The sequence below is a fragment of the Amblyomma mixtum genome, chromosome 3 (assembly GCF_055824585.1).
Source record: "Amblyomma mixtum isolate Tamu chromosome 3, ASM5582458v1, whole genome shotgun sequence".
NCBI lineage: Eukaryota > Metazoa > Arthropoda > Arachnida > Ixodida > Ixodidae > Amblyomma > Amblyomma mixtum.
This window is the reverse complement of record NC_143014.1, coordinates 196,807,577-196,823,261: the sequence shown is the minus strand read 5'-3', so window position 1 is coordinate 196,823,261 and position 15,685 is coordinate 196,807,577. Positions and strand designations below refer to the sequence as shown.

At 57.7% G+C, this 15,685-nt stretch overlaps 1 protein-coding gene across 1 annotated transcript in view; it reads right to left on the bottom strand.

Moving 5' to 3' along the window:
• N (neurogenic locus Notch protein) overlaps window positions 1-15,685 on the bottom strand; it is a 73,235-nt gene that overhangs the window by 20,868 nt on the left and 36,682 nt on the right. The window contains exons 3-6 of the mRNA XM_089582411.1: window positions 1,518-1,792; window positions 1,206-1,401; window positions 963-1,096; window positions 198-893 (exon numbers count right to left, since the gene is read on the bottom strand). Coding sequence (XP_089438537.1) covers window positions 198-893; window positions 963-1,096; window positions 1,206-1,401; window positions 1,518-1,792 — 1,301 coding nt within the window. The remainder of the gene's footprint in view (window positions 1-197; window positions 894-962; window positions 1,097-1,205; window positions 1,402-1,517; window positions 1,793-15,685) is intronic.

Sequence of the window (15,685 nt, the reverse complement as noted above, 5' to 3'; positions counted from 1 at the left end):
TGTATTAAATTACGATTTCTCGTACTCACAAGTGGCCAACAGCCTTTAAGCACAGTGAAGCCAATGTGAAAACAGTAGGGATTTTCCAACGGCAAAAGGGCGCACACCCTTCCAACCTCGCAACGAGCTTCCTTTCGTGGATGGCTCCACGAAAGCAGGCTCATAGGCTGCCACGCTTTGATGCAAGAGCCACGTACCGGGCATGCAGACGCATCGGAAGCCTCCGCGCTCGTCCAGGCAGGTGCCCTCGTTCTGGCAGGGGTTGGAGTCGCACTCGTTGATGTTCACCTCGCACCGGGGCCCGGCGAAGCCGCGGGTGCAGTTGCAGCGGAACGAGCCGGGCGTGTTGACGCAGAGGCCCTGGTGCTCGCAGGGGAAGCCCTGGGCGCACTCATCCACGTCCTCGGTACAGTCGACTCCCTGGAAGCCGTTGGGACAAGAGCAGAGGTAGGTGCCGTCGATAGGGCTGGTGTCGCAGATGGCGCCCGCGTGGCACGGGTTGCTGGCGCACGCGTCGTCCAGATGACAGAGCAGACCCGTCTTGCCCGGCGCGCACTGGCAGTAGAATGAGCCGACCCGGTCGTGGCACGTGGCACCGTTGAAGCAGGCAGCCACGGCGCAGTCGTCGATGTTCTCCGAGCAGTCGGCGCCTGTCCAGCCGTTGACGCAGATGCACGAGTAGCCGCCTACCGTGTTGGTGCACGTAGCGCCGTTCTTGCACACGCTAGGCCGCAGCGCGCACTCGTCCACGTCCTTGGTGCAGTAGGGCCCCGTGTACGTGGCCGGGCAGTGGCACGTGTACGAGTTGACGCCATCCAGACAGGTGGCGCCGTTCTGGCACAAGTTGCCCGGGCAGTCGTCCACGTTCGTCTCGCAGTTGGTGCCCGTGAAGCCTGCGGCAACAAGGGGCGTCAGCGCCACCGCCCCCGCGACCAGAGAAAACCGCGCGCTCCGAGCCTTACCTGGAGGGCAGGAGCACTGGTAGTTGAGCGAGTCGATGGGCCGACACGTTCCGCCATTCATGCAAGGGCTGGGCTCGCACGGTATGTACTGCGACTCGCACCGCTGGCCAGTGTAGCCGGCTTCACAGACGCAGCTGCAAGGCGGGTGGCACATGTGGCATTGCAGTGGACGATTCCCCAAGAGCTCGCACATACCCCACCCAAAACGTTAGTGAGCGAAACCCGTCATTCGGGTTAACATACCTGAACGAACCCTGGGTGTTGAGGCACGTTCCATGCATGCAGGGCCTCGCTTGACACTCGTCCACGTCGACCGCGCACGAGGCTCCGCTGAACCCCGGCGCGCATGTGCACGAGAACGAGTCTTCCTTGGGCTGACAGCTGCCGTAATTCAGGCACGGCTGTGACGCGCAGTGGTCCACCTGGTCGCAGTACTTCCCTGCATCGGCACGCGTACTCATCTCAGCATGACTAATTACGACGCAATGCACTAGTGAACGCGCTCTCAGTGAAACGCAGCTTGGCTGCCCAATCTTTTGGCCCGAGCACACTTACCTCGGAATCCGTTAGCGCACACGCATGTGTAGTTCTGTAGCGTGAGCAGCTGACAGGTTGCTCCGTTGTGGCAGGGCTGGGAGTCACAAGCATTGGGCACCTTGATCTCGCACATGGTGGCCGTGTATCCCACGGGACAGGTGCACGAGAACTTGGGCCCATTGGTGACGCTCATTTCAACGTTGCACGTGCCGCCGTTCTGACAGCGGAAGCCCGGGCCCGTATGGCACGGATTCTGGTGCTGGCAGTACTCGCCCACGTACAGCGGAGGACAACTGCAAAGACGGAGAGAGGCACATGCCTTTGAAACCACAGTAAACCAGAGCGGAACACTGCGCTTACGGAGAATATGAAAGAGCCAGACGACCTTGGAGGACGACGCAGCACATCACAACAAACGCGGTTACTACATACGTCGTTGTCATTTCCATCCTCTACAGGAACAAAATATGTCCTATATTCTTGCTGGTGTCTGCCACGCCTCCTCTCCAGCGGTTTTACGACTGCACTCATGGAAATTCTGCTTGCTACCTGACAGTGATGACGCGTCCGTCAGGTTCGACTGGAGCCGTCCTCGTTCGGAATATTACAGCTGTCGCGCTTGCCAGTCACCTTAGTACCAACGCGCCCCTGAAAGGGCTCCCTTCACGGCCGGACATTGAAAACTGCGCCTTTCTTGCACTGATGGCACACGAATGTAGACCGTGCGAGCAATGCCCATTCCGGACGCGTTCATCGAAAAGAAGGATCGGCGAGCGCTCATCGACAAGCCAGCGCTCGCTACAGCGCATGCTTTTCGCCTAGAGTCGCAAGCAGGCCGAAAACCATGAACAGCCAGCCCTAGCTTTTATGTTGACGCGACGGCCGCGAGCGACCGAGGAAGGGATCGACCCTGAACGAGCACAATAGGCTTGTGGAGAGAATGTGCGGGACCCCCGACAACTTGTTGAAAAAGGAACTCGGCGGGGTCGCTCGCTCTTGGATTGGACCCGAGTTCGAGGCTGTCGCAGCGACGCCGTCATTGATGTATGGCTCATCGCGCCGAAGCTCCGCCTTTGCGTTTTTTCTCTCGATTATTCGAACGTGACTTCCACGCGTTACGGAGGCACAGACCCACTCTGAAAGGACCCACAGTGAGCTCCATTCGAGGACATGAATGTTTTTTTTTTCTTTTATTCAGTTATCTCTTGAATCACGTTTTTTTTTTTTTTTTTTGCATTTGCTCGCGTGCCTGCGAAGCTTCAGCAGTAACTGACCTGAACACACGCGACTCCTTGTCTCCCCTTCGGGATTCTCGGGGCGGGAATAATCTTCGACTTCATGGTCAGCGCATGTTCGCTCGTCGTAGTCTCGCAAAGACCAAAGCAGGCGAGTAAAGGAACGTTGCTCTTCATTTTAAGCTGATGCTCATGTACCGTGTTAATGTAGTACCGCAGCAGCGAGAATAAAGCCGGATGCCGCGTAGAAGCCGATTGACTAATCAGCGTCTGTCTGGCGGCCAAGATGTCTGGCGGCTCCAAGAGATCCGCATGCACGTCGTCCGAGAAGAAGCGGCTGAGGCGCTCGTTTCGCTGACCGAGCAGGCATTAAATCGCCCCGGACGGGGGGCCTCAGCCGCGCCGCTTCGAGAGGAAGAAGAATGGGGCAGCGCGTCTGGCGTCGCGCGCAGGGGATTTCGCATCCCCCTCTCCTCGCGGGGACGGGGCTCCCGCTTGCCTAATCCGGCCAGGAATCCTCAGCCAGCCCCGAAATAAATGGATATCCGCCAGGGGATTAGACTGGTCCACGACCGAATGCTTGTTACGTGCCGGCGCACGGTAGACGGTAGCCGCAGCGGCCTGTCTGAGGCGGCGGTCAATCGAGCGTACGTCTCTCGCTCGGCGTGCGGTCTGGTGCGTGGGCTGGGCCGCTGCCACTGGCCGTCATGTGAGCGCCATGCGGCGAGGCCTTTGCAGCTGCCGCTCGGCCGGCACACGGGAGAACTGCCGCCCGGGAGCCGCGCCTCACGACTCCCTCGCCAAGCAGTGCGTCAGCGTCACCTTTCGGATCACTTCACGCAGCGGTCGCAAAGGGAAAGCTGTTCGAGCCCCGAATTTTGAGACGAAATGAAGAAAGTTTGTCAGACCGCGTGGTCGCTGTGCGAAGAAACCATGCGCTGTAATTATTCCCACCACCCCACCCTCTCTCTCCTCTTGCACAGACACGTTCTTGCGCACAAAACACAATAACCCATGAATGATTAGACGGTCTCTAGCCGCCAAAAGGCCAGCCAGCAGGTCTGCGTGCAGGTTGTCTTTTTTTTTTTTTTTTGCTTTGATAAGTCACAACCGCTCTTATAGCGCGCAGACACAGCGGAAAGCTCCAGGTTTCGTTGAATATCGACGCTCGCCTCATATTCAATGCATACGCATAGCATGTAGTCACATGCATCGCACTTGGAAGCAAAAGACACGTGTCCCTTTTCCTGGTGAACCAACGCCGCCGCTTGTCCACAACAGTTCTTCCTAGTAGGCGTGAAGGCTAGAGGAGCCCACAGGCCCACGCAATAACCACTCGGATTGCCCGTCTCTGCAAGAACGATTCCAGGCGGATCACTTGTCCATGAGAAATGCACTGCGTGTCACAGCGCTCCAACAGACTTTCGCTTTTTTGCTGGCGCTTTCCTCTTGAGCGTGTGCGGAGGAGCAGGTGTGCCCCGAGGATCACCGCTTCTCCCAGACCGAAGCGGGAATCTTGATTGTTCGTTTTGTTTTCTTTCGTAGGGCTGTTGTGTGAATTCTTTTATTTTTTTCGCGGGGAGGGGGGGGGGGGGGGGGACGCGTCTGGTTCACGTCTGGGCGTGTTTCAACGGCTGTCGCACCGCAAGTTGTCGCCATGCATCTTGACGTGGGCTCGCTGTCTTTCCAGCGAAGGCGACGCTGTGGGAGAGGGGACAGGCCGCCGCTACTAATAGAGGTACCGTCTTTGTCAAAAGTAACCAGGCTGCATGGTTTGCTTCTAGCTTGTATAGTGGAGCCCTTGTGACTTTCCTAAAGACCAAAAGTTTTTGGAAGGTAAGAAGAGCCCACGTCCTTACCTTCAACGACCATTTCAGCTTCAGGGAAGCTGTAAAGGCTCCTCTGTACGAGCTAGAATCAATCCATGCAGCCTGGTTACTTTTGACAAAGAGTGTACGTAGCTGGTTAACTTAGCAGGACGCGAAAGAATGCTTAAATAGCATCACTGTCTACCAGAACGCTGCTCGAAGAGCGTATGCTGCGCGCCAGCTGAACAGAAAAGAAAAAAAAAACGATGATGACGGTGAATTTTAAAGGCGCACGAGCAGCTTTGACCAAAGAGCGCCAATGGCACAAGGTGTGTTCCGTCTACACACAGTGGAGTGAAAGATCAAGAAAGACACAAGTATACCACATGTGGAGGGAATGCTAGCCATCCGTTCCACTACAAAGCCTTTATTTTCCCCGTGAGTTTTGAACAAGAACAGTGCCCAGGTAGCACCGAACATTGAAATAATGCAATAAAGTTGTTATGTAAGAGGCTGTAACGTTACATGTTGCATTGGAATTTTGTATAAATGGTAAAAATGAACAAATAAAGTTATATGCTGTATCATAAACATTACTTTAACATTCAAACTAAACATTGTTCCCGTATTGTGTTCTAGATGTTATTATAATGTTTATATCATAACTATATCGCAACATTACAAATATATTTCAAGCTCTGAATCCCACCACTTTCCCCACTGTTGTTACAGTAAAGACGTTCAACTAGCAGTAATTTGCAGCAAATCTCTTAAATTCTGACTGCCATAGATCGCATTCACAGCCCAATTATTTCACTAGAAAACTTTGCTTATATTACCCATTCTACCACTCATGGGACACCCTTGAATAATGGATATACAAGCTTGTTTCCACGGTATCTGGTCTGAGGAGAGTAAGTTGCATGCATTGGTTGTGGTGTATTGTAGAACTCGTGTCACTCATCGCTGTTGGCACTAGCAAAGCGTAGGTAAAGTTGTGTACCTTCATAGCTGGCGGGTCTGCATGCTCTTGCAAGGTGCTACTGTACTTTTTAGATAAAGTGGCGTGTATGTTGTTTAAATGGTTATTCAGGCTAGAGTAAGGTTATTCCAATGTGTAGTTGTAACGTTTCGCAAACATTAGAAAAAATACATTACGAACAATATTCGTGTATTGCTACTTAATACAGTGCATACGCATGTGTCATGCGCATGAACTGTATTAATACACCTTTTTTTATGAACAAACCACAGCTGTCAGTGCGCGCTTGTCTTGTGGTCTTCATTTTTGTCGTGTGTGGCAGCACATTAAATCCTTCAGAATATATTAACGCTCGGCCAAACCAATAAAGTAACACTGATGTAACGTTTCGATGCTACCTCAGTGCTTCTCTCTTTCCGAGCGCCTTGGGGCGCACCGCACAATAACTTCTGTATCGAATCACTCCGTTGGCTGACTTATGCATCAGCCAAACATTCCTCTCGAAGTGTTTGCAAAAAGCCCAATAATACGAATCTGGCTTCTACAAATTGATAATCCGGCGACAAGCGAAGAAAACGCAGTTAAAGCGTCCAAGCATGTTCGCTTAATTAATACGGCTTTCTGTCGAGTTGGAAGGAAAATGGGCGAGCCTGTGGCAAGTGGCTCCTCAGTTTTAGTGTTTTTTCTCTCTTTCTTTTTACACTTCGAGGCAACAGCAATAATGAGCTCCTATGCATTTTCGAAAGCATGCACACGAGCTAGCTAACTTCGCAAAAAAAAATACGGACGCACAACACAACAGAGACAGAGACCTGGCCTTTCGCGTTTAGAAAAGCGTGCCCGCCATAACGACACGGTGATCCGCGCTTGGAGAAAGCTCTCTACTGCGAGATCTAACGGAACAGACCACGATCGTCCGCTGCGTGCAATGTGAAAACTCCGGAACACTTGAATGGGGTGCCAGACACCGCGTCGGCAGCAAAGAACCGGCCTCCCGGCAGGGCCAACGCGCACAGTGAAACGAGGCGCAGTGCCCCTACCGCCGGGAAGTAGCGCTCCCTCGTCGTAGACCTTATCTCCCTTCCCGCGGGCATCGGCCGAGGGGAGCGTCCGGAAAGCGAACCTTTCTTCCCGGCTGTGCACGGTGAACGGAACACAGCCCGCTAGACTTGCTCGCCTCGAGCGGCTGGAGGAAGCCAAGCGACCATCACGAACCTTCAAGTGGCTCTGAAGAAGATGAGAAAACAAGCTGTTTTCGCCCTTACGACGATCCACACGACTGCCCGATAAGAAGGCGCAGAAAACCGACCCGGCACACCGGAGGACGGCGCTGCCAAGGACTTGGCCCTAACTTCGTCCATGGGTCACCCCTCTAACGAAGGCGGTAGCCTCCCGATGTTTGACGTAGCCGTTAATCCAGCGCTAGGCATAACCGGTATCTAGGCTGCGTCGCGTGCACGCAACTTTCGCAAACTTTCCTTCACGGACTAGCTCCATGCGGCAACTTCGAGAGCAAAAGGTGACAAGTTCGTGTGTCTTTTGTTTGCATCCGATCCGGCAGAGCACGTCTAGAAACCAAAAACACAAAATGTACAGCACTGATGCCAATGATCAGGCTGCGTGCTTCTGCAATAACAGCGTCGAGAGGAAGGCAGCAAGGTTCAGGTGGGAACTGAGACTGACAGCCAGTACTTTCTCGCTAGTGCACAAGGCTTCCTGTGAAACGCTACGCCTGGACAATGTCAGCGCAAGACAGTCATGACCCACAGCCGCGCATTTGCACATGTGTGAGCATGCTTTCTGCACTGCTACGAAATCGCACCATATATTCTTTTGAAGACACCGACTGCCCGGAGCTTCCTTCAGTCTTTCCGTTGCTTCGTCGCGGCGCACTTATGTCCACATCGCTCCCATTCGGCCATATGCATCGACAACGACGACCCTTGCTACCCTCTCATCTACATGTCAAGCCGACGCTGTTCCCACGCATTAGGAATAATCGTTCACCGCGCGAGGCCCGGATGCGAGCGTCCGCGTCAGCTCGCGTGACGTATGGTCACCTGGTCGCAATGTGCCCTCGTGACCCGCCTTGAGCGTCCGCCGATTCTCTCACGCACAGCGCGTCCTCGGCCGAGATGCGACCAGACGCCCGGGCCATACGACCAGGCTCCCAGCCTTGAAGCGGGCGAAGAAGCGGCCAGTCGTCCTTGCCGGCCAACGGCACTGCCGTCCAGGATTGCGTTCATGCAACGCCATCCGCGACCCCCTCCGTTCTTGACCCCGGCAGTATCGGTGGCGCCACAATGGAGGCTGTTTTCTAGCGAGCTTGCGATGCTGATCAAGCACCAGTCAGGTGGCAGCTGGTTTCTCGAGGGCAGCCACAGGCTGACGTAACAGCAGGGCCCAGAGAAGGCCCTACGCTCAGGGCAGGCAGCGCCACCAGTCCGTCAGGCAGTCGCTTGCAAAGGGAGCCGCCGAGAAGGCCTCCTGGCGTGCGGGCCGCGAGCGGCAGACGGATGGCGGTCGTTAAAGAGTGCCCGGGCCCGGTTGCCGCGCCCGCTGGGCGTGCGCGGGCCTACACGCATGCCCCACCCGAGCAGCAGCCGCTCGAGGGCGCGGCCGTGCGCTACCCGACCCGCGGGGGTTGCCTGCGAATGCGCTCGAGCTGATGGCTCACTCCTAGAGTCCTCCTGCAACGACGACACAGCCAGTGTCCCCGCGCACGCAAATCGCACAAGCGCGGGGACCGGTTTATTTCTGAGCCCTTCGCCACGAGTAGCGTGCGGCCGCGTTCAAGCGCAGGCCCAGTTGGATAGCGAGCGGCCGGAGATTTCCAAGCGCGATGCTCCCTCGGCGCCGACGGATTCGCGCAGGACAGACCCGAGTTATGGCTGCCCAGGGCGTGCGCAAGGCGAGTGTGGTCTACCGGTCGGACGGGTTCTTCGCCGCAGAAGAGGAGCGACGCCCATCCCGGCATGTTTGCCGCTCGCCGAGGTCGACGAATCCACGGCGGCGCTGCTTGCTCGTTCGATTGCCTCCACAGTGGCACCGTTTATTCCGGCCTGCCTTCGTCTGGCGAGGCGCGCCCAGCGATGGCCGCGTCCCTTTTCATTTTGCTCATCCCCCTCCTCCTCTTCGCGGGGCCGGTGCCTCATCTCGAGGGGCGCGCATAATAAAGCCCCTCGTCATCGTCTGCAAAAAGATTCCTCGTCTCTTGGCCGCCCTTTCTTCTGCGCCATCTGTCAGCCCTGACGGAAGGAATGCCCGCTTCCTCCCTTTTCTTTGCTCCGTTACTGCGCGCACTTCGGATCCCCATTACTGCCCGCGTGGATGCTGTTGCGTGCGTCGCGCCGTTGCAATTTCGCAGGCGGACACCGCTGTGGCCGCAATTTTTCAGCGCCAATTCAGTGCGCACGCGCACCCCGCGGCTTTTTCTTGTCCTCGTTATCTTCAGCCGAAAGGCAGCGCGCCCGTTTCTGCACCGCGAAACGTTCTATATCGCGCAGCCCCTCTCAGCGTGGGTCGAGCCCGGAGTTGGGTTTTCTGTCGCAGCTGGCCTGGACCAACGGGGTGATGACAGAACGCAACGACAAGGCGCGGAGACAAAAGCAGACACGTCACTCAAGCTTCGAACGTCAACGCTGTACCGGCCACAGGCGCTTGTTTCCCGTGGCTTGACCTCTTTGTGACCGCATTGACCGAGGTCTGCTTCGGCGTTCAGGTCGACGGCAAACGAAGAGAAAAGCTGCGCAGGGGCTGACATTTAGCAGCCGACCTTCTGCGTGAGACAGCTGCGCGTTTGGCTTTTTTTCAGTGCACGTACACGCGGCAGGGGACAATCGGGCGGCAGCGCGAAAGACGACAGCGGACAAAAACAAGCTGCGCCAACCCAAAAGTCGAGGCTCGCCAACTGTGAGAACCGCGGCGGAGGAGAGTCAAGAACCGTGCGCGAAACGTTCCGCAAGAAGCGCACGATAACCGTGAGAAGTTTTGCGCCCTGGCGGCCAAATGGCGCATCCGCGGCGGTGGCTTTAGCCTGCCGCCACTGCTCGCTGCTCTCACTGATAGCGAAAAATTCCCCGGGGGACCATTCGGGGGGTGCTAAGCAGCCTTGAAAAACACAGCCCCGAGCCAACGAAATGCACGACTACTGAGATTGCTCGAACAATGAGGTGAAAAGAGCGCAGCGCAAATAGCCGGTAGGCAAACAAACAGCATCCTCTCAGCAACCCTACCGATGAATTTCAAAGCTGGAGCCGACAATTTTAGCAAGAAACGAGTCGCAGATGGGAGGAGGGCGACAAGAGACAATCAGGAAGGCGCTTCCTTTGTGTCGATAGTGTTTTCCTTCTCCTGTGCGGGGGTAGAAAGCGAACAACAAGCGCGCGTGGGGGGGACGGCACTCAAAAGGTCGTTTGTGGGCCCCGCACGCTCGACGCTCTTGTGCCGGCATCACACAAAGGAGCGCTGAGATGGGTCCGTCGCCACTAAAACCCAAGTGTCGCCGGAGGAGGGGGGATGCAATTCTGTCAAACGTAATGACGCACTGCCCTCCCCTGTGTCCGAAGTCGACAGCAGTCGCGCGGCGGCTCTCTCTCAGACCACGAAAGCAGGGTGCGGCAACTACAGCGGAGGGCGCCAGCTCGGCTTTCCGGCCACGAAGCCTGTTCCCTGCCACCGTGCACCCAGGCTCTTTGTGGAGACGGGGGGGGAAAAGGCGAAGCTACCAAGCACCGCGAGCAGAGCAGCGCACTGGAGAACAATGTAAATGGACGGAGACGCAAGTATACAGGTTGTAGCATGAAAAACAGCCACGTGGGCCACCTTATCTAACCATCACCTTATTAGGCTCCCATCGACGACTGGCGCTGGGAGAGCGCCGAATCGGCTCTAGTCGTGCGGCCCCGATCAGGCAGTGCAATTTCGCCGAGCAGCATGCAAAGCCGTCCAGCGCCATCTTTCCGCTGCCGCGCTCCAGTGAGCACTCATCCCCGGCAGGAGCGGTATAGGTCAGCGAGGAAGAACGGCCCGAGGGGAGGCTGGCATGCGTATACCCGGCCGCATAGGGGCAGGGCCCGGAGAAGGCACATTCCAGCAGCGCTCTAGTGCCCGCCGGCTAACTAACCGGGAGCCGTAAAGATGCCAGCAAATGAACAAGACCGGGAGGCCTCTGCGGGCGAAGCTAATGACAGGCCTCGGGGCGGGCGCTGCCCACCGGGCGGCGAGAGAGGGACGGCCTTGGCGAGGCTGCCATGATCGCTCGCGTTCCGCACGCTACAGTCCACGTCATGATGCTAGACTCTGCGCATGCCTAGCTCAGAACGGGCAGCGGCGTTTCGTGCTTCACCATCCCCGGGGCGCATCCCAGGTGCACTCGTCGTGCACGGACTCTCGCACGATCGGTTTCCGATCGCTATCTCCGAGGGCGCACGCAAGTCATATGCAGGAGGACCCTGCCCGGACGCGATAGGTGCCTGCGCTTTCGGCTCCGGCTCGCCCTTGCCACGGCCAGCGCATCGAAATTGTATGCTGCGGCATGGTCTGCAACAAAGCCCCACCGAGGAAGTCTGCATGCAGAGCGTGAACGAAGGGGACGAGCGGACTGGAATCTCCGCAACGCTTTCACTTCGTTGCTCGTCGTGAACACTGTGGGACGACCACAAAGCACTGAATAGAACTGCTTCAGCATCCATCCACTGCATTACGTCCGGATGATAGCGACATTCAATACATGCGGCAAGCGAAAAAAACAATACCGCTTAAAGATGGTTCAAGAGCTATATTTCCACAAGTACAATACAATCATTATTGAACGCTATACTCCGAGCCTCTAAGAAAATTTTACGCTCTGGTGTTTTTTAGCTTACCATGTTTCTCGCGATAGCTAAGGTAGCGAACTAAGAACACAATTCTTCTCGGTCCTTTTTGTTTCTTTCCTTCAAGGCTGAACAGCTGTACACTTAGCATCATTTCTTGCAGACAAGCAACCTGGAAGACGCGACAGACGAGAGCCCAACAGCACGGTCAGCCTACTCTAACCGTTCTTCGGTTTAAAGCGACCCTCCAGGGTACAGTTAGAAGACTCTCACCCGCATGCACGCGCTGATGCGCCTACAGACTACCACCAGTCGAGTATAAAATACGCGCGCCTACTGCAGCTTTCCGACGCTGGTCTAGCAGCTTTCGAGCTGCTGCAACAGGCAGGGGCCTCCACTGCCTCCGCAAGATCCCTGCACCGCTGGACGTGGGCCCACGGTGGCAACAAGCACCGCGGTCAAGAGCAGCACGACGCCATAGGCGTGCCCCGAGAGTGGGACGGCCGACCTCGCATCGCGAGCCAGCCAGAGGCGCCAGCGCGCGGGAAACGCGCACTCTGGCATGCCGCACTGCTACGCGAAATTAGGGGCGGTGTTTCCGCTCTCGGAGGCCGAGCGTGCCAATTCGCTCCCGAGATGATTCCGCGCGCGTGTGGCGAAACGTTTCGCGCCTGGCGCGCCGTGCAATGCAGCCGGCGCGAGGCCGTCGTCTGGACGCGACAGGGCGGCTGGCTCTAATCCGCAGTCCCTGGCGGACACGCCAAAATCCCAATGCAGGGCGGAATCCGGGTGCCGCCGGAGATATTCGTCGGTCCTCAGATCGGAGACGTTGAACCCACAATGCGCGTGTGCCGTGGTTTCGGACGGCTTAATGCAACTGGCGGTCGTTCCTCTGCAAAATGACCGCGCAGAAGCGCGGCCGCCTCGGCGGTTCCGCAAACAAAGCGACTTCCCAGGGACGCTGCAGGGGCGGCGCACCGCTGAGCCGCCGGGTTTCTTTTAGCCCCATTGTCCTGGAATCCTCCGTGGGCAGCCACAGGGACGCATTAGGCCCTCCTGGGACCGCGCCTAACACGACGATCGACCGGAGCGGCGGAGCCCGCGGGAGCAGATCATGCCGAGCAGCGGGGACCATTTGGCCGGCCCCCGATGTAACGACCCGATTCCGACTGTGGCGGCCACTCATTGTTTCCCATGCGCGGACTCGCGCGCATGACCCCAGCCGCGAGCATGGCTCGGCCGCCAAAGGCGGAAAGCACAAGTGCCGCTTCGCACGCGACCAAAGTCTCCGGGCGGCGGAGAGAAGGCGCGGCCGTTTGCTCGATTTGCTTTGTTGTCCGCGGCAGAGGATCGCATCGAATCCGAGAGGCCGCTGTTCGTCAACGTTTGCTGCCGCCCATCGGAAGGGGTCCACCAAAGCGGGGCAGACGCCCCTCGGCGGCAGCGGACTTGGTTGGAAGGCGAGGACAAGGCGACGGCGGAAGACGGCCGGTCGGGAAACAGCGGGCCGCCGCGAGGACAGCGATCCCGGTGCCGCGTGCGAAATAATCCGCGCGCGCCCCAAATAGGCGTCGCCGCCGCCTCGATTGGGATGCGGCGCACGTCGGCGGCGGCACCCCCGGCCGCCGAAGGGCGCGACTGCTGCTGCTGCAGCCACGAACCGCGGCGGCGATAAGCGCGCTCTCCCAGGCCGACGCGAAAACAGGCTGGCTCTCGAGAGAAGAAACTCGCCGGGGGAGACGACCGGCGTCCATCCCGGCCCAGGGCGCGCGTGATCTCCATGCAGAGACCGCTCGGCGGTCAGCGGGAGCGCTCCGCCAACCGGTCCGTGCGGCTCCGCTGGAATGCCGCCGATGCATCTGTCTTCGGCGCCAGATAGAGAGGTCGCCGGCACATCCCGCGCGACTGGCTGGTCTCGCTACGGCCGCCGACCCGAACCGCGTGTCCGCGCTCTCAGGCCTCGCAAGAGCTCGTGCGGACACTCGCGCGCAAAGGCCGCCGTTGTAATCGCCAAGCTGTGGAAGCGCCCTCTCCGTTCCATCTTCTCACGATTCGCTTTGTCCTCGATGCTAACAAATCTCTGGAATCCCTCGCTTCTAAACATTTCCACCACCATTGATGTTTTGTGCTTCATGCACTAGGGGCACGTCTACGCAAGAATTAGACACCTGGAAGAGTTATTACGCGACTGCTTTCATCAGTTACCTAGCAAGGGCAAAAGGAAACCTGTGCAAATGGCAAGCAGAAAAACGACGCTTGCGCTATTTTCATCACTGCTTCGCTGTAGTCAGATCTCCGATATAACGAAGACGTGACTACGTCTGGCCAGTGGACAGCGAACGCACGATGTAGCGCAGCAGGCCGCGCGAGATAGGCACCGGCAGCCTACGGACTGTGCGAACGAGCGCCGCCGAGCGCCTCCCGTTGAGCGCCTCGCTTCGGCCCCGCGTCTTTCTCACGGCCGCTGTTCCTCGCTGACGACGCCAGTAGAGGTGAACGGCGTTCCCGCTCCAGTGTGTGCCGGCAGACGGCTAGCCGATCACGCACTGTTCTGCGCATCAAATGATCCAAAACAGTGGTGCCCGGAAGGCCTTGCTTTCGAAGCGCGTTTAACCACGCAGAAGTACATCCGAGTATGTACGTAAGTCACTTGCAATCGCAAAATCTACGCGCACAAAACCTCTAGTAGAGTCATTCTGAATGATACAAAAGATTACATTTCATGCTAGTCAAAGTATTTTATTCAGCAACGGCTACTTAAGGGGCAGACATCAAAGTAATAAGTGCATGGATCAGAGTCAATACCCCCCCCCCCCCCCCTCTCCCCTCAATCCCGAGTTCACAACGCTCAACTCCAGTGCACTGATATTTTACACATCTCATCTCTCATCGAGCGTTTTTAAAAGATAACCGTCATCGAATGTTCGCATAATAGATAATAATACATACGAAGAACTGAGTTTTTAATCGACCGTATTCTTTAAACTATAGATACGCTACACGTCGACGTCTGGGAGGGTCTAGCTGACTGAGCTTGTTTGATAGCATTCAGATCTCCAAGTCAAGTGAAACTCGCCCCTACGTGCAGGCTTCTCGACGGTACTCTTGCTTTCGCGCATGTCGCCCTGAGAAGCTGGGCAGTTGCAGTCGTCGTTCCACGAGCGGTGGCGTCGGCGGCCAGGGGACTGACCAGACGTGCCCGAAGGCTGGCCTCACTTTCTCGGCTCTGCCTTGTCGCCGCCGATCGGCAGAGGGCTTCGCCGACGTCGGCCGCGAGCCTCCTTTCCCGGAATGCCGTCCATCGGCCGGGCCACGTGACCCCCGTTGCTACACTCCTGTCGCTGGCCGTATAATTTCGTTCTCCGCGTGCGGTGCGTGGCCCCTCCTCGGCCCGTCTCGCGGGGGCCGCACCGAATCCGGTTCGTGACCCACCCCGGTGAACCGCGGAGCACTGCGTCGTCCGGACGCTCACGCGCTGGCCGATTACCACACGACGCGCGTGCGGTCGGCGGCGTCTTCGGAGGGGCCTTCACGTGACCGGAAGAAAGTAACCCGCCAGCCCGGAAGTGCGGGGCTCACAGCCGTGCCTTATTGCACGCGCAGAGTTTTCGCGAGTCACGACGCCGTAACGAGTTTTCAGCGGACGCCGGTCACGTAACGAACTTATCAAGAAGTATCTGACGCGTTTCTTTTTTTTCCTCTCCCGATTTAATTGAGGATGCGCAGGAAAAGGACTCCGCACGACGCCACGGCGCCGACTCTGTCAGCTGCACGAGAGCCTCGGGCCAGACGCGCCACCCGTCCAGCTGAGGAAAGAGGGAGCGCCCGGACATTCACCGTTGCGCCTACGTTGTGAAGTAAAAACCCTACCGAACGCCAAAAAAAGCACATCGACGTAAAAATCTGGTGCAAGTTCGTCCCTACCCCACCGTTGCGCTTGAAAGGGGCACAAGAAGTATTCGAGGCGCGCCAAGCTAAACCGACTCGCCCCCCGTCCGATGCGCATCCGCAGCGGGGGGCGACTCGGCGAGGTCGGCCGCCCCTCTCGACGCCAGGGAGCCGCGGGGCCCGGCGCCCGCGGTAGCCGGAGAGCGGAACGACCTCGCGGACTGCATGCAAATGGCCGACGCCGGGGAGCGCATCGGCCGCCGTTCCCACCGGCGGCGGCGACGATCGGCGCCGATAGCTTCCCGCCGCTGCTAATGAGACGGCTCCGCGAGGAAAAAGGGCTGCCCATGAGAAGAGCCAACTTGCTCCAGTTTCCAAGCCTTCCTCCTGGTGCCGCATCTGCCCCGCAGGCAGGCAGACGTAACAGCGCCGAGGAACGCCGTCCTCACTGGGCCGC